Below are 19,842 nucleotides of genomic sequence, written 5' to 3'. Positions count from 1 at the left end.
AACATAATGGATAACAGACACAGAGGATAGGGAATATCTGATTAATCTCTCTACTCAGGCAGAAATCTGGTCTAATGAAATTAATTTTAAAAGCTAAGTTTCCAAAGAAAGAACTTTTCATTTTCTGGTGGTTTGGCACATTCCCCTCAATATGACCAACTACAAAATCAAAAAAACCCTAAACAAATAAGAATACCACAACTTTTGGGCAACGCTTCTCATTTTACAGCAGTGTTCTAGTGTTTCTTATAATGCCACTCTACTTTGGCCACTAAACTGCACAGTCTGGTTAATGCACAGCCTCAGAATATCCTGAAGTTAATTACCTGAAGTAAAAATAAATTTCCTCACTCATTACAGTACATTTCCCAGCCAGAAGCTAAGGATCAGCTTTCATAAACTAAAACATAAATGTGGGAAGTATATCGCAAAGTGGTACGAACAGTAAGTTTAAAGCATCTTTCAGACATGCCACATCTGACCAGTGAACTTTTTTCTCCACCTCTCTATTAACAAAACACTCACATATTCCCTGCTATCTCCCATGTTATACTTGTCTAGCAGAAAGCAGACTTAAAAAGTCACTTCCATTACTGCCTCCCCCTCAAAAACCACACTCATAAAGAGCAAATTCTCACTGCAGCAATACTAAAGGAATAGGCAGACATGTGCTTCTGAACAACCTCTTCCAATACGTTGGCAGCAAAGGCACTAAGAGAAGAAAAAGGGCCATGTTAGAGGCTACTCACTACTGCATCAAGGTTTAACAAAGCTCAGTTTCTCCAAGTGCCAAGGTTTTATATACTGCTTTGCATTGTGACTGAGGGCAGAAGAGGGATTAGCAAAGATGAGGGAAAGATTACTACTTTATCACCACTATAAAAAACAACACTGGAAAGGAGTCAGGTGAACATTCAGAGCATTATCATGCTCTATCTCAACTCCATTGCAGCCAGCTGCACACATCAACACATGGAGCAACTTATCAGCATAAATTAGCTTTAAAAAAAAGAAAAAAAAAAGAGGAGTTTTTAAAAGAGAACTGAAGCATCTGGGTGGATACTTCTGTATCTTGCAGTGTTTGGGATCTTTTTAATTCCACCCAGGTCAAGCTTTCAAAGCCCTGTACATAATCAGGACTGCTAGAAATCCTCCATTAAGAAATGCCAAATAAGCTTCTCACAGTCACACTCCCCAAAGCTGAAGGAAAACACCAAATAGGGAAGACCCACACTGAAAACGTGAGACTACGCATGACTGCTCCTCTCAACACATGCTAGGTATCATTACACATCAGAAGTCACCTAAATTTACAGAGAGAACTTCACAGTCATCAGCTGATTGTTTAAATATTCGAATTTGCTCCTTTAACAATTCTTCAATGTTCTTTTATATTTGTAACATGCATGTAAAGTTTGCATGGCAGCCTTCTGTTTCTGCAGCATGCTGTGCAGGAGACATCTCATAAAACTCCCTTGGTGTAATACAACGGAAAAGTTCTGACAATTCCCATATTGTTCTGCACTACTGACAAGATGAGAAACAATGCATATTTCTGCAAAGCTGAGATACCATCTCAAGACACAAGCAGTAATTTGATAAACCAAGTCTCAGTCAAGCAAACCTGTAAGAAAGAACAGCAATTAAAACCTTAAAAAAACATTTGCAGTACATTCTTATGATTAAATGTATTATCTGTTCAGAGATCTGCACAGCTCAAACTGTTGAAAAATGAAACATCAGGACAAAGTCACCTGGACTTCTAGTGTTGCACACCAAGATGCAAATGAAAAAAAATGAAAATGGGACAGAAGTTTTGCTCAGACTTTGATAATTTGCATGATCGATGAAAGATGTCAGGACCAGAACACAAATGGAAGGAGAACCCAGCTGGAGGTTAGCACAACTGAAATGAAAAAAAAAGGCATCAGCCCCTCTCCAGCATGCCTAATCAGAGACTGCTCTGACCCTTTCCTAGAGCAAAGCAATGCATTATTTGCAAACTCCACCTCCCTACCCCACATTATTTTATTTTTTTTTTCTTTAGAGGTTTGAAATTCTCTGTATATCTGCATTAAAACATCCATTTCAAACTGCAGTGCAACAATTGAGGGTAAGACAACGGAGATGAGCATGAAAGAAGCAATGAAGAAACACGGCACCATTAAATTATTTTTCACTGCCTAATGTAACACTCATTGCAGAACAATTTAACAAATGCCATGACAAATGGTGTTGACACCACACGGTTTAACACTGGAAGACTGACAGAGCCATATTTTCAGAAGGACTCACAGTATAACATACATTAAGTTTGTAACCAAATGCTTAGATTTTTCAAAGCTTTTGGGATACTGTTCACGTAACTAATTGTCTTATGCTACCAAGAGGTTCACGGAACAATTTTCAGAAGCAGCAAGAAAGGAAGTTTTCCTTGTAACTTTAATGTTACACTTAATGTCAACAATAATGTACTTAATGTCAATAAATCAAAATTTATTTGGGGCTTCTGTATGTTTACTACAACTGGAATAACATAAAGCATTTGGCTTATTTTTAATGCCCGCAACAGTGAAAACTTGCAAAAAACTACCCTAAACCCTTAATCTTTACCACTGTCATTGACTACAGTTTTCTGAAAGCAAGGAAACATTTTTTAAGTCCTTCCAGTAAAAGAGAAAAAAAAGCTTGATCAAAAAGTGCATTTAAAGAAAATAAAAGATTAAACTTCTCTGTTTTCTAGTGTTTCAGGCAAAGTGAAGCAATTATCCATGTGCTGTGCTGGCAAAGCCTAACCTCTCATGCATATACTAAATTGTACTAGATTATAGACAGCCCCATACCATATTAGACCCTTCAGCAAATGCATTATTTTTCCTCTGCTCCCTGGTCTCTAATCTACCCGAAGCTTTTCATAGAGATAATATCACATTCATGGCTTAGGCCTTGACAACTGCACCCATAAATCAATTTTAAATCTTGCATTAATCATCTTTCTGTAATCAGTGGCTATTCAGCACAAATTTACATCTCATTTCTGTTGGCCAAACAGCCACATTAGAGCTTTGAAGCTTATTCAGGCTTAAATGATTATATTCCCCTAATAAACACTGAAGTCCTCTCAGTCCAGCTGCTGTGAGCTGCATTAATGACGTGCCATGGCAGCAGGAGCCATCCCAAGTCAGCCTCGTGCAGCAGCAGCCCCCACACCAAACAGTTTTTTTTCAAAATTTCCAATACACTCAGACAGAAGAAATGAGAAGGCTGTGCAGACCCTCTTATGGGAACTGGTGTGCACAGCAGGCACATACAGCATGCAATTTATCGCACCTCCTCCTAACAACTCCATTTGCCACCTCTTGAATACATGAGGTTACCAGTTAGAAAATCGAAACCCAGATTTTCTGATTCCCTACATGCTGAGCACCTTTCAACTGTCACCAAAACCAAAGCAAGCTGTTGAAGCTGAACCCTGTAGACAGACGCCTTTTCCCATTTGTCATGACAGCTGTAACTTTGTTTTACAGCATCACCACGCTGGGTCTTAGCACCCTTTTGTTGGCTCATCTCAGAATTAGACACTGCATTTTTAATATCTGACTACAATATATTCCTATTTTTTGCATTGTTCTCACTGGATTGTTTGACAAAGGCTATCACTTACGCAGAATTACAGTAAGCAGCTAAAATGTGATCAGTTCGGTGCGGAATTTGCATGTTCTTGCCTGCAATCCCTATACCAAAGCAATCTATCCCAATTGAACAAAGAATAATTATTTAATTAAAGGTTCTCGGCAGGCCTACATTATTAAACCAGCATAAAAAGCCTCACATTGATTGTATATTCACTTTCATTTAAGGTCTGAATCAGTATGCCAAGATCTAAAAATGAATGAACAGAAAGAGTTTATTATGACTGTTGTTAAGTACTTACACATGATAGGTAATAAATTATACATGTGGATGCTTGTTATGCTTATTCCACAACATAATGCAACTTTTAGTTACTTTTTATTCTATGGGATTTAATTCCCACTGTGTCAGGCTTATGTTACTATTTAAATATGGCACCAGAACTACAAGGATGTAAATCCATCTGACAGAGATGCCACCTGGACCACCTTCTTTCTTTAACTCTGTAATTGAAGAAACATGATTGTGTTCATGTGTTTACAATGGATGCCCTATATCCTAACTATCTCAGAAATGACACATTTCTAGAGAGGTTCCATACTTCATAGGCTATTTTTCCTGCAATCTCCCCCTACTCCACACTCTCTTCTAGTACCTGACAACCACTAAAGCACCAACAGAACATCAATATGACACTGGTAGGAAGGAAAGCAGCCCTGGGCCAGTCAGAAAACCACAAGGCAAGGAGCTTCCTTGGGCTTGCCCACGGAAGAGACTTTCACAGCAGGCCCATCACCAAGTGCAAGCTTTTCTCAATTTTGTGCAGCCAGTTGACATAACAGTCAAAACACAGCAACAGCATTCTACTGCTAGACAGGATAAGCCCATCTGTGGGCTGAATTTCTGCTAAAACCAGTTTTAAACAATAACCAGGAGTCGAAGGAGGAAAGGCACTACTCAAAGAAACTACAAAAGGTTATTTATCCATCCCTTTTATGCCTCATACTCCCTCTACATAAGGGCCTGATTGACCACTTCACACAAACATTAAATTACAAACTCCGCTTCATCATTATTTAGCAGTTAAACCATTAAATCAATCCCCTTTCGTTTTTCGTCTCTTCAGCTTGACTCTTTCTTGGAAACTGGATGCATGCTTCATGAAGTGCTGAAGTTTGAAAGAAAAAGAACGAATAAATGCACTTTAAAAAATAAATTAGAAGTACAATTCTCAGAGGAAGAACAAATTAGCATAAGAAACAGCACTTCTACAGGTTATGTGGTAATGGACAGCATTCTTCTTACCAAAACATATAGATAGTTGAAGAAACAGCGCACTGATGTTGAAAAGTTGCCCCTATAGTGTATAATACAGAAAGCAAAAGCTTTCTAATAAGGTGTGCTCTCATTCACAAAGCATCATGCACAAGAAACTTAAAACAGTACTCAGTGAAAGAAACTTCATACTAAGTAAAGGAATTTAGGGGAAGGACACAAAAACCTTTTGTTTCGTCTCCACAGCTTCCCCTAGACTTGGGAGCGAGTCACATAGGATCAGACCTAAAGAACTCTACCACTCATACACACAAAATGGGAATTTTCACATTTGTGTGGACTGAAGCAGAGAGAGGCCATCAGAGAGGAGCACATAGGTGTTTTCAGTGCAGTTTCCTCCGCACAGGGATGCGGAGTCCGAGTTGCTGCAAGGTATTTGGCTTTGCAGGCACGAAGCCTCTACCTGCACTAAAGCTGATGCTGAGCCAGGACTAAATCCTATGTTTCCTAGAGCTTTAGGAGGCTGCAGAATTGTATTTTCCCTTGTAACAGGAACACATCTTCTCAAAAGAAATGATGTATGTGATGCAGTAGCGTGTCCATCTCCCATGGACTCCCTTTATCAAATAACCTAGCATCCAGGTCAACTTATGGCAGAGGCTTCACCACAGCTCTAGCACACAATTCCAGGTCATGGATACATCTGACACTGTACCCCAGCTCCTCCCTGCCACAGCATCTTGCTGAGCGGCCAAGACTCCCCTTTCACTTCTACCTGGCTTCCATCGCAAGGATGATTTACTTCTCCTCATGATCCATTTGCCTCATAGAAAAAACAAATAGATAACGCAACACTTTACTAAGACCATTTCCAGAAAGCCACTTCTTTTTCAAATGGTAATACTTTAGCTAGGACAAATTGTAAAGATCCCAGAAAAAAAGAGTCTATAGCTACTCGAGAGATGAAAAACCTACTTTACAGCACAAAACTCTGTAAAAAAAATTGAAGAGAAGGCTGGGATGTGGCTAACTTGTTTGTGGCCTCTATTTGCTGAAATGGAGTTTTGGGAGCAGAGACTACTAGTACACACCTGTAATGTTAGCAAGAAGAGGCACTGTAAGATCCATTGACTGAGAACTGAAGATTGACCAATTCAGGCTAGAAACATGAGTTCTACAACAGGGGCAGCTTGATGTTGGCACAAGCTACAAAGGTATATGGTAGACTCATGAGAACAGGAAGACTAAAAGGAAAAAAATCCCTCTTCATAAGGTGCATTGTAGGTCAAATCAATGTTACAGACCACCTGCAAGGACCCCTGAACAAGTTTCTATAACGTACGTATCACAGGAGATTCAACTACATAACTTTAACACCCTCACTGGACTTAAATCCTATTGAGCTACACCACCATTACCTTCAGCTTACACATTCACAAATGTGCTTTTATTTTTTAAATGTAGACTATCAAACACAACAATATTGTGCTTTTTCTTTTTCCAATTGATTGTTTTGCTCCACCAGCAAGGAATCTAACTCTGTGAGAAACAGCATGCCTAGGATATCAATGATTTGCAATTAACATATTTGAACAGCAGGGAGTTGCCCAACTTTCTTAATATATTTTGATTACTTACGTATTTATTGTAATATAGGAGAACACTAGTTCAGTAGTTAGATTTAAAACTCTGCAGAGCAGTGACAAGGAAATTTGCCAAGTAATAGCTCTGGTCACAGCACTGTATGTGAAAAAAAATGTTTTCACTCTATTTTCTCTCTCTCACCCGCTTTATTTTTGAACAGACAAAATAAAGGTTAGAAAATAAGGATGTGGACATTCTGGGTTTTTTTAAGGCAACAATGTTAAGTTAGGTCTATCCTCAGTTCAAGGAAACACAGGACACATATGGCAGTAGCACCCATTTTGGGTCTCAGTTGCACTTTTTATCTTTGATCAACAGGGACACTATGGGGTCTTCCAGCTGGAAGAGATGCACCAGGGAATTCATGTGAGAAAAGCCCCTCTCATAGAAAAAAAAAAAATCTCACCACAGATTCTGGTTTCTGCCACAGATCCTCTGCCACCCATGAAAAGACGCACAGGGACAGCTGCACATCCATCTTTCGCAAGGTCAGACTCTGCAAACAGCAGCACTGGGGGAAAACGCCCCAGGTTAGCACTGAAGCAGCTAACCCTGCAGAAAACCTCAAGAGTAGTGGGAGGGAAGAAAGGAGTCCAAAAGGTTGACCTGAGCTAGTAGTATCAAACCAAACAGCTTTGCAAAGACCAAGCAAGGTTGGAGAGAAAGCTTAAGATTCCCTGCTTTCTCTCAGACACCTTCACAGCGAAAGCCTTTTACAAATATACAGGCAGCATCACAACCAAATCCCCTGGGGGCTAAAGACATTTGCCAGTTCAATACACTTATAGAGGTCTAAGAAACAGGCTCTGCCAGACTTAGTTACTGTGACTCCAAAGGACACAGTAGCTCCTACCTATCTGTACAGCCTACCCTCGTTGAGACCACCCCTCTCAGCTAAATATACCAAACTGAATAAGCAGCATTTAGAACTGAATATACAGGGCTTGGAAAGCTGACTTTACAGTCTGCGTAATCGACACAGACATTCAATTATCATTAAAATTAATAAGTAGGACAACAATGAAATCCCCTGACTAGTTTTGATTACCTCAGTCTGGGTATTTACCAGAATTACTCTGACACTGAATCATTGGGCTCTGGCCAATGGGCATAAGTTGATCCTTAACTCATTGCAACTTCCTTTGCACTGGAACCATCATATCATCCAACATCAGAAAACACAACGAGGACCACACAAGAAAGGAAATAGATATCCGAAACTGTGCAAAAAGCTTTGATTTGGTCTGAAATCCATTTCCAAGTCAACTATTCATTTTGTTCAGCAGCCTCACTGTAATTCTGTAGCAGATTGATTGCAGTCACTGCTTTTGCAGGGAGGCACCAACCTGCTCGCAGTCACTTACCCCCATCAACTAACACCACGTATCAATGATCACAACTCATTCATTTTCTGATCTCATGAAAAAACACCTATCATTATTGACACAAATAGCAATTCTTTCTTGAAATTTCATTTTTAGGTTGATTTTCCCAGCACTAGAAAGGAATTCATCAGGGCTCTGACCAACCATTGTGATAATCAATATCCATATTTTTAAGAATGTAAAATAAACTCCAGAAATAGCAGCAACCCAGAACACTCATGCTGCCATTGAAGTTAACTACACAGGAACATTCAATCCGGCATCAAAATAAAGCAGACAGTAAACCAGAGGGAGACTGTGCAATGAAGTGACTTTATCACACAGGATTAAACCTGTGGTTAGGGCTTTAATGGTGTAGTCTAGAACAATTTGCAACAAACTGAATAATCTCATATTATTCTAATGCTGTGCAATCAGAATACTGGCTACAATTTATAGTCTTACTATATATTTGCACTGCAATCAACTAAAACAGTCAGTGCATGGCCTACAATTTGTAACTGCTTAAAATGATGTCTTGCAAGGAGCTACAACAGCTGCCCTGTCAAACAGTTTGGAGGTTTGAAGCCAAGGCAAAGCTCCCAAGTGTGAATTTCACCAATTTTGGAAGAAGTTAAACATAAAAAAAACACCCCGAGCACTCCAAAGTTTCTCAGAAGAAGACCAAAGACCACGTTTTTGCTCTTCTCTACTGTTGACTGAAGCAGGAGCAAGCAATGCTCAGCAGAAGTAATACAGAGCAGAAGTTACCTTGATGGCCCTCAACTTCAAGTGACAAACATCAGGAGTGGCTCAGGGGCTCCCAACAGGAAAGTGGGAGAATCAAAACATCAGTGCCATAACTGGAATTTTCAGGCTAAATATGCAAAGGCAATCCCTCCTGCGGAAAAAAAAAAAAAGCAACCCTGAGGGCCCAATGAAAAAGGCTGCCAGCACAGGCAGAAGATGCTAGTTTTTCTAAACATTTGTTAAAAACAGCAAGTTTTAACAACAGTTAAAAACAGCAAGTCTAAGTCCTCCTTTTCAGAAACAGACAATATTGCCACCCCACTTGTTGTCTGCTGGGTACAACTGGGCCTCAGGGATGTCACCCCAGTGGAACTACTCCCTACTAACAGTACATCTCCCTGAGAAATAAAATCAAAACACCTAAAAAGTCAATTAATTCTGAAAGATCACTTTCAATAAGTAGATATTTAAATTACAAAGCCATGTCATTACCTCCTCTCCCAGCCGGCCCTCACTCATCAGTTTTTAGTCTAGCTCACAGCCAAAGGCAAGGCAGAAGAGGGGCTGACTTGAGCAAAATAACACCAAGCCTGCAGCTCTTCCTCACAACCACAACAGAACTGCAAATGGATTAACGGTGTACACTAACATCTCAAATCACATTAAGAAATAATCTGCAGTATCTTTTCCTGTCAGCTGCATCTTCTGCACAGCATTATGGGCTGTCAATATTACGGGAAGAGTCACTGCTGTTATAGGAAGATCTTTGAAGAGGAGGGCCAGTTCACTTGCTCCAAAATATTTTTGCCAAAGTCAAATGAGAATATTGCAGCATAAATAAAGGTTCAGTCATTCCCCACCCCTGGCCCCTTTCAGAATCAGAAGTTCTCAACTTTCATATGTCAAGAAAGCATTCCACAGAAAGCACAAATCTTTACAAGCTTCAGGTTTATCCTATTTCAGCACAGGAAACAGATTTACAGAACACGCTTTTTTGTATTTCAGTATATAGGTAGTCCATATATACTGAAATCAATAAGATGCACACAGTCTTAAAGTGCTATGAGGCTTTAGGAATGGATAACATTTCCAACAATTTAAACACATCTGCTTAAAAGAGAATAATTTGATTTTTTTTTTCTTACTGTTCACTTTGTTAAATCAAGATTTTAATATAATGCCAGTGGTCTGACACTTGCTGGAGTAATGAACACAGTAGACAAATAAGCAAGACTACAAACTCATTGGAGCATTTTGGCATGAATAAGATATCTAATAATACTTTTCTTCTTGGAAAGCAACAAAAGGATGCAAATCAAGGGTTGTGCTGGGGGTGTTTCAGCCCAGCAGTTTCAGAAAGCCATCAGCAATCTCTGCTCCTTACCATCACCCCCCTCCTCTCCCGGGAGCTGCCCCAGAGGCATCCAGCTCAGCAGGCAATTCCTTGTCCTTTGTCAACACTCTGATGTACAGCCCGCACTCCTCTGGGGGGATTTGCTTCCCATCAACCCCCAGCGCCTGATCCTGCCCCCCTGCAACTATCTACCAACTTGTCCATAGGTTATTCCTTACTAAGATCACCAAGATCATACAGGGGTAGACAAGTATGAAAATAACATGTGTCATTCACTCCTAACTCTAGACCACTACTACTAAATCACTGATGTGCATTCAATAGATCATCTTCAGGCAGAAACAAGAAACAGTAATTTCCCATTACATATGGAAAAAATAATTGTTCTCTCCCCTAAATGCTCATGGCTCCCCAAAGGATGGCTGACACTATTTTTTTTGAGGGGTTTGGAGTGTTTTTCTTCACCCTCCCACCCAAACGCTCTAATCAGGCAGGGGAAGCAGCAGCCAGTGTTGAGCCCATGGGGTACAGACAATCGATCACAGGGCTTGGCAGCATACAATGTCACAGTGGTAAGACAGCGATGACTGATAGCTACATGTCACCCACATTCCCTTCAACAGCACTTCATCATTCATGTCGGGAAGAGCTTAAAAGCTAGCAAGAGGAGCTACCACTCTTCATTGGAGAAGAGTTAGCACACAATCCACAAAAGGATATATTTGCATACACAAGTACTCCTTGTACTTAATCTCCAATCTGTTTTTCAGTATTTTTCAGTATTTTCAATATTAAAACTGACAGGCCTCATGATTACTGCCTGCTTTAGTCAAACACACTAAATTATAAAGTTCAGCATGCTTTTTTCCCAAAAAAATGAAGCCATCATAAGATAAATTAACCAAAATACTGTGAGGCAAAAAGAGCTTCCAGCTATAATACTGGCGTTTTCTTTTGCCAGCCAGAACTCCAGTCCCACTTTTCATATCTGTGCATACCCACCAGCAACTGAAAAACACCCTGGTTTTATGACTGGGACAAACACAGAACATGATGCTGCAATTTTCAGTCTCTGAAAATCCTGAATCATTCTCATTTTTAATTTGAAAAATGAAAGAAAGTCTTCTCTAACAGTCCTGGATGTTCAGCTGCTGAACCATTTCTTTAACAGCCACATATCAGAACTTCACAGTAAAACATAAGTCGATCAAAAAGGTCTCTTCACTGTTCTTAATCTGAGTGATAGGTCTTCAAAAAAGCCCTCTAATTTTTATTGTCTTCATTCACTGTGCAATACATAAAACAACCACTGGTCATGAAGACAAAACAGCAGGTTCCATTTTAACACTATTTTGAGAAAATTTGTATTTAAATTTTCCTCTTTATAGACAAACCCACCATGTGTTTCCCTTTCTAAAATTAGCATTCATTTTATTTCATGTTTTTTTGACCAGAATGAGTAACATGCAAAGAAAATCAACTTTCCTCAATTACAGGAACACTAAAATAGTCAAACAGGACTGCAGCCTTGAATTTAGTTATCCAGATAAGCCACAAACCTGAATAAAAATATGTGCCGCCAAAGAGAGCAAAAGCAAGGCCAGTGCTTTTTAAATCTTATAAAAGGATTATGCAATTAAGTGATAAGTAATCCACTGATATATATATTTAGAATATAAAGTAGTCAGTAACGTACTACACAAAATTGTCAACTTAAGCTATAAAATCCTCATGCATGTTTTATAAACCCTGGGCTGTTGCATATGTATCCTGTAATGGTAATACTTCATTCTGCAGCGTTTCAGATTCTCCATCACAGCACTATATTTATACATCTTAATTGTGCAGTTGTTAACTGTTAGATACCAGTATTTCTGAAATTGGCACAAAAGTAGCAGAGAAAACAATGGTTTTGGAAGATAAAGCTCTTCAAAGCTCTTTTATCCCCAAACATAATTCACAGACACTAGAGAAAAAGACTTTTTAAGCACGAAAGGAGATTATTGCTTGCCCAGTGAGCCTGTGGAGGAACTTAACACTGACAACCGTATTTACAAAACAATATATTGAAGGATAAGGCTTCATGTCTTCTATCGTAGGTTTTTGAGACCAGGATAGTAATATATTATTCCAGTAATACAGTTCTAGCTGAGATCAAGATTTGCTTTATTCTTAATCTTCCTAGCATTAATTTATTTTACAGTACTTTAGAGTACTCTAGGCATTTTAAATCTCCTTTAACAAGAACTACGCCTCACCAGATGCTGCTCCCAATAAAGGCTTGATTCATGTCAACAGCGTACAACCTAAAGAGCAGCTAGCTGACAGTCCAGGACATCAAGTTTAAGAGCATTTTCAGATCAAGTGTGAAGATTTAACTTCAGATGGTAAAGAAGATATGAGAAAGGACATGAATAAAATGGTGAGGCTATTCAGTGAGAACTATCATCTAGCATGAGGTGCTCTGGTTTAAAAGCAGCTACATACCATAGCTAATCTGTTGCAGGCATCAGAGGATAAATACAGGGTGCTGAATGAGTAACGGTAATGTAGTTTTTAAGCAGAGCAAGATTTTCAAAAAGAGAGCTCAGACAAACAAGAACTGAGCTCACCTCAGTCAGAGTCAGGACAAGCTTTCAGAGAGTAGGGCTTTAGATATAGGGCTGGAAAAGACCAAAACAGATCACCTGGCTTGTTCCCTCAGAAGAGATGAGCTCCGCCTGTCCAGAGATAACAGTTTGACCTGCTGTTAGATACCTCCTGTGAAAGAAACACTACATCTGCCCCAAGGATGCACCAGTAGAAAGTACCTTCCATCAAATTTAGCCTGAATCAGCTCACCTGAAACAAATCTTGTTTTTCTTGTCCTAGCCATTGCCAACCTTGGCAAGAGGTTATTAATTTTTTCTCTCTGCATCACTGAAGGCAGTTGTGGGCCAGTTCAATATTCCAGGCTATATGAAACTTCATCAGCCTTTCCACACAAGGCTCATCTCTCCATCGTGTAACTTATTTTCATTGATATATTCAAGCTCTGTGAATCAAAGGCAGCTCAACAAGCACTGGCAAGACCACCAACTCACCAGGAAAAGCCACCAATTTGAATAGTAGTCAGCTGGCCAAATTCTGCTCCCATTAACTCCAGCATCTTCAGTCTTAATCTGCAGCTTTCAGAGTTTGAAACATGAATGTAGCACTGTTTTAAAACACAGTTAGTTCAGTTATCACAAGGGTCCTGCATAAGTGCATTATTAACTTCTGATGTCTTTTCAGACCCAAAGCTCCACCTCCTTTGTTGTAACTACATTATACAATAGCTAGAAGATAGAAGTTTGCATACATACAGATACTGCCTCTTACCTTATAGAATCCTAGTGGAGGACAAACCCCTAATATTTTTCAATGCTACTGAATTCAACATCATCCCATAAATTATTCATGTAAAATTCCTTTATTCTATATATAACAGAAAATTTTATGTGTTGCTTTGGTACAGGTTACTTAGTTTACTTGAAATACTTAGATGTGCAGTATGTTTCTTACTAACCTGCACACACACAGAAGTATGTACATACAAATAAAACAACCAAATTGCAGGTTTTAAAGGTGTCATTAATGTATTTTTTCACCTACTCAGGTATTACTTATGTCCATCACGCTCCCTGCTGCAGTATGAATTGCATTCTTGCCATGTTAGCGTATTTCCCTGATTCCTCTGCTACACTGGTCACAGCCGAGCAGCAGCATTTGCAGGAATGAAAAAAAAAAAAAAACTGAACTCACAGGCTGCCAAAAGTACTGCCCTGAAAATGCCAATTATAATCATAGCTACATGACACAGCTCAATGGTGCCAAGAACCCTCCTTCTCCTTTCACTATCCCCATTCCCTCCTTCTTTATTTCTATCCCTGAAGGCAAACACTGCCTCCAATCCAGGATTTCTGTATAAAATCTCTATCTGAAGTAAGATAGACAGAGAGCAAATGAATCTATTCACAAACCATGCTGAGTAATCTAAATCACCATTATTTTTAACTTCAAAGCAGCACCCCAGCATACCTGCCCTCTAAAGAATAAGCCAAAATTGCTGCTCACAAATAAAAATAAGAACCCACCAATGTCCTTCATAAATGAGAAGCATTTACAGAGTCAGTCTGGCTGAATTTACCCCCCAACTTTTGGTACTTGGTCTTATTAGCCACCAAATGCAGGGGCAATTGGCTTCCCTCTTGCCATTCATGTGCAATAAGACATGTAGCTCTCAAATTCTACAATTAATAAAGAATTGAGAACATCTCCACATAACCAGGTTCCTTAGTAAATGTTTGTTTTCCTGTCTAAGCTGAAAAAAAAAATATATATATCTTAGCACATGGAGGTATGGAGTGAGTCACAGCACTGCCAGTACCCCAAGGACCACAGAGGCTTTCCTGTTCTGTGCTACAGGAAAGTCAGGGAAATCAGTGGGAGGTGGAGGAGACAGGAGAGGACCTATTACACAAAAGCAAAGCAGGTGTGCAGTGTTCCACTTTGGATAGAAAAGGAGTAAAGAAATAAGTTTTAAAATAAACCCTGAAAGCAGAGAGGGTGTGAAACAAACAAATCAGAGCTATTAGAGCCACTAAAACAAAAATGAGTCATAATCACTGACTAAACGAAGACAACTAAAAGAAGAAAGCATGTATTTTAATCATCAACATTTGCAATTATCTGGATATTTTTAAAAGTGGCTGTGTTTCCACTTGGACAGACCAAATAAGACTGAATAGCACAGGTTTACAGGGGGCTCTCCGTAGTTCTCCCCCTGCTATGGCTTTGCAGGGTGTCAAAATGCATCACACAGGGCCTCCTGCCAAATGAGGAGAGGAGAGAGGGCAATACAGCCTAGAAACACTGCCTGGCTGAGACATTTCTCTCTCAGCACTTACCGTTGTTCCTACTTCTCTGAGCTTCCATATGATAAAAATGTATGTTTAGCACAGGCAAGTGCCGGCCGTTTCTGTAGGTCAGAGCCAGTCAGTGGCACAGCCATCACAGCCATGTATTATGCACGTCATGTACTATGTCACGTCTGATGTGCCTAGTTTGGGTAATCCCAAGCAGCACCCCAGGAAGAAATCCAGAGGTAAGAGACTCACAGGCCTTGCAGACCTGCTGTATAAAGCATAGGTTTTAGTAAAACAAAACTGACTGGTTTTGTTGATGTGCTTGAAGGTCTTCCTACTACACAACAGGGACTAGACTTTTCTGATATAGCCTGCGGTAATTCCACTAACTTCCTTCAGGTTAAAGTAAATTTATATGAGCTGCAAAGCAAAGTCCAAATTGTCCCTTTGGCATTTAATAACAGGATCAATTCTCAATTTGATCTGCAGAACAGGCAGCATTTCCATGCTGACCGCGCTGCACTGGCAGGGAGGGTCCTATTTCCGGGCAAGGACTTCGCTCATGCTCTAACAGATAACTGCAGGTTTAAAGAGCCAACTGCACAACTGCTGCAAGCTACACAGCCAGGGAAGGCCTCCTGGGACAGCCAGGAAGCCACCCTACCAGGATTCATTAAACCTTCAGAGCAAAGCATCAGAAAGAAGAATGAACCTTCTCCTGTGTAACAGCCTGTTCTTCCTACCAGCAGACATTGTTTCAACACTTGTTTGGCCACAGCACCTTTCAGTTACGTTATTTCATTACCACTGGCCCTTCAACACTCCATATGATGAAAAAGAGGGATTTTTCTTACCTTCTATGTGCATGGGGGAAAATGAGGGCCAGCCAGACTGCAAAGACACCAAGCACTACCCAAAACCGTACCAAATAAGAACCTAGTTAGACAAAGCTCAGTAGATGCAATCCTTGGCTAAAGCGTTCCTCTCCCTTCCCCCTAAAGCCCATTTCTCAATAGATGGGCTGGTGCACGCTGTTTAGCAGTGGACTAAGGTCTGATCTCGTGGGGATTAAAGCAGCAGCAGTGCTTTATTTAGAATTACAGCCATGAAACAGGTCTATCTCTAAGCCTAATCTGCCTACAGACAGGAGGGTCAAACTCCATACCATACACCATTGCTTTCATTTGCCAAGTTAGATCACATTTTCCCATTGTGTTCAGCAAAAATGAGGTGAGCAACAGGCTAAAAAGGGCAGCTGGACCTCTCTGGACCTTGGAATGTCTTAAAGCATTAATACACAAAAATTACCACGGCATGCAACTATAATAAAAATTTTGAAAACGACATCTACAAATGATCTGCCAAAAACAAGCTCGTTTGGCTTGACTGGACCTCTTAGAATCATAGAATCACCAGGTTGGAAAGGACCCACTGGATCATCGAGTCCAACCATTCCTAACACTCCCTTAAACCATGTCCCTAAGCACTTCATCAACCCGTTCCTTAAACACCTCCAGGGAAGGTGACTCCCCTGGTGGAGCTTCAGGCCATTCCCCCTTGACCTGTCCTCTGTCACTTGGGAGAAGAGGCCAGCTCCCTCCTCTCCACAACCTCCTTTCAGGTAGTTGTAGAGTGTAATAAGGTCAACCCTCAGACTCCTCTTCTCCAGGCTAAACAACCCTAGCTCTCTCAGCCGCTCCTCATAAGACTTGTTCTCCAAAGAACTTGTTCTCTTACTCCCATTGTGGGGGTGGGGCAGGTGGATTCATTTGATTTTTTGTTTGGGTTTGTTGGGTTTTTTTTTTTAATAAATGTGGAAATCTGTTTTCAAAACCTACCAGCTTAAACCTTTGTGATACACAGGTAACTTCTCCCAGGCAGTACCATACAAGTACAAAGACTAATCGCTTGGTTTCTTTAACAGCAGCTGTGCTCCTGGTGCAATCTCCTACTTCTGGCAGGTGTGGTTCTAGGAAAAATAATAAGTTTCCACAAGGTTCATGATGAAAATCAAGCAGAGAATCAGCAAGGCCAGAAGAGCTGAAGGCTGCTTCAAAAGCTAATGTGTCTTCACGTTGGAACTATACCACCATTGTAACTGCTACCAAGTACTTGAAAAGTGACTAGACTCTACACGATACTGTTAATAACAATAATAAAATACCATGCATCAAAAGGCTTACTTCATCACACGGTCTGTATCTACACACTGTAGTGTTGCAAAGTGTCACATATAACATTTTGGCTCCTTTCCTTGATGGGAGACTGTGCAGATGGACACATGGACCTTCCAGAATTTTCCCCAAGGGGACACCCTCAGATAATAAATATCTACGAGATACTTGAAAAAGAACAGCTTGCATAACTCTGATCTCACTTAAAGCTCCCTCCTTTCCCAAATTAAAATCTTGAAGTGAGAGCTACTTAAAATATTTATACAAATATTTATACAAGTTTATTTTATAAACTTTCAAAAAAATTAGGAGTGTGAATGCAGCAGAGTTGGTAGGGGGCTAGAAAAATAAGACCGGAAAGAATTTTTTCAGTATTTGTAAAATTCTTGGCCTAATATATTTGCTGTAAGAGACAGTTGGGCTAACCTCATGAATTTCTATGATGTCCCATGAAAACAAAGAAGATTAAGAGGAGATTTCTGGAAATTCAAAAATCATCTGCCTGATTTGCTTTTTATTTGTGGAAGGTAATTTAAGGAAAAAATCCTCCTTTTGGGTCAGTAACCAATAATTTGGCATTCATGAGTGCTCTTCCAGGTGCCATTTGGAAACTGAGGTTGTAAACACAGAAAAGTTTCTCTAAGTCATGAAAAAAAACACAACAGAGGCTTATGCAAAAGATATTTAGCTTCTCATTTACTCTTCTACACATATAGACTCAGGAATCTTCTTGATTCTTTAGGCCTAGTTGTTTCTCTACTGATATTCCTGTAAGGACATTGCTATATAGATCAAACTTGCTTTAAACCATAGGAAAAATACCTAGAGATATTCAAAAGGAAAAGTCTTCCATTAAGCAGTAGACACTGGGATCGTTACAGTGGGCTACGGCATCAAGACACTGGTCTGCTAGCACATCTGGCACCGACTATTCTGATGGCCACACACACAAGGGTAGCAAGTTTAGCTGTTGACTTTAAATCGATAGAGAAAAAAATATTGTTATAGATGCTGACCACAACAGGATTAGATCTTGAGCAGAGGATAAACACAGCTCCTCGTGTGGCTTTTACATCCCTGCCACAACCCACGCCTGCAAGCATGCAGCTCGTCTGAGCGAGACTGCCATTTCTACAGTCTTTCATCTACAGAACACAGGGAAAGTCCGATTTTTAATTCGCTGCGTAACACATATGTATGTGTATAAAGAAGCAGCATTGGCTGCATTCTATATAAACATTGCCACTGTTTTTATGACAAACAAACTGGAGCCCAAGATAATTCTACCTATTTAAGCTGGTGACTAAAACTCTGGAATAGCACATTCCTGAGAGATGCTCCGTTACAGGGCTCAGTCATGCAGCATTTCTGTCTTGGAATACTTTCTTTGCTCACACAGTACTCGTGGCTCCCAGGAACTGATAGGACTGCTCAGCGCTGTGCAGAAGTCAGCTTTTCAAGATGGTACCAAAGTTGTGTTGCAGTACAGCACTAAGGATGCCTCAGCCAAACCAAAGACCAAGAGTCACACAAATGACTGCTCACGCTATGCAGTCAGGCCAAACACACACACTGGAGGGTATTAATGCATCTAAACTCCCACACTTATTTCATGTTTCAAATTAGCAGGCCAGATTCTTTCAATTCCCAGTATAGTTAATGATAAGGGACAGAGGCTCTCCAAGATTCTTAAAACTCAGCTCCAGAGTTATCAGCTCCCAGAATTTTACTGTGAGCCTGAAAAGTATTTCTGCAGTTCATTTAATGCTAACAGTAATGTACTACACCCAGTGTTTCATGCAAAAAACTTCCAGAATATTGTGCTGTACATTTACCTCAAAAGCTCAAAGAACAGGAATTTATAATTTAAAAATAATTTAATAAAGCTCGTGGATTTTTTTTGGTGAGGGAAGGAATGAGAGGGACAACTCATGATTTTTTTTTTTTTTTTTTTTTTTAATACTTGCAGCTGGCTCTACAGCATAAATAAATCAATCCCCTAGCCACACAGCTCCGTTCTTCCAGTCACAGCTTGTTGTTTTATTTATTTTTTCCCTCCATTGCCGACAAACCACTCCAGGGAGTTTTTAAACCCAGTAGTTTACTTTCCGAATGGAAACAGTTAGTAAAATTTGTAAGAGAGAAAGCAAACAACAACAGAGACTTACTCCATTTTTTGGGTAGGCTATCCATCCTAGATCCCCCATTACCGTGCGTGAGTCCAGTAAATTCACTGAAAACAAGAGGAAAAACAATATTAGGAAAGATGGATGGATTACAAACTTCAAATATTTCAATGTTTGGGTAGCTAGAGTAAACACACTGATTATAATTAACAAGAGAAGTCAGGGTTTTGTAAAGCAGAATAAGAGTGCAACAACACTTCTAATGAGGTCAACAGTGAGGTCATACACTGAAAACTATTCTATATATGCATGGCTTTGTTCCTTTGAGATCTGCCACTGAAACAAGTTGCAAATGCACCAAAATACTGCAAGATCCAGGTCCCTCATGCTCTTAGGATCTGGTCTTTCACAGGGAATAAACAGATAACACACAGTGTTTGTGCATCTGCTTATATGCCACCATAGAAGAAATGTGTATTTTTTTTTTTCAGGCATTTAAGATAAAAATGAAAAAAGAAAGAACATGCAAAATTTCCTGATTATCATTAATTCAATTTTTAAATTATGTTATGCGCAAGTACTACACTATTACTGTTAACAGGAACCTATTCTTTTCTCCCTATCCCATATTTTTCC

The 19,842-nt window shown here is 39.8% G+C and overlaps 1 protein-coding gene across 11 annotated transcripts in view; it reads right to left on the bottom strand.

Moving 5' to 3' along the window:
- The window catches only part of EPHA5 (EPH receptor A5), a 194,566-nt gene that overhangs the window by 159,965 nt on the left and 14,759 nt on the right, over positions 1-19,842 (bottom strand). For 10 of the 11 annotated variants that reach the window (XM_054064901.1, XM_054064902.1, XM_054064912.1 and 7 more), the window contains exon 2: positions 19,249-19,313. The exons of the other annotated variant lie outside the window; for it this stretch is intronic. In XM_054064901.1, the coding sequence (XP_053920876.1) occupies positions 19,249-19,313 (65 nt within the window). The remainder of the gene's footprint in view (positions 1-19,248; positions 19,314-19,842) is intronic. 11 annotated transcript variants of the gene reach the window in all.

Source organism: Cuculus canorus, chromosome 4 (genome assembly GCF_017976375.1).
Source record: "Cuculus canorus isolate bCucCan1 chromosome 4, bCucCan1.pri, whole genome shotgun sequence".
NCBI lineage: Eukaryota > Metazoa > Chordata > Aves > Cuculiformes > Cuculidae > Cuculus > Cuculus canorus.
Note: the sequence above shows the minus strand (reverse complement) of the source record. Positions and strands in the feature narration are given on the sequence as shown.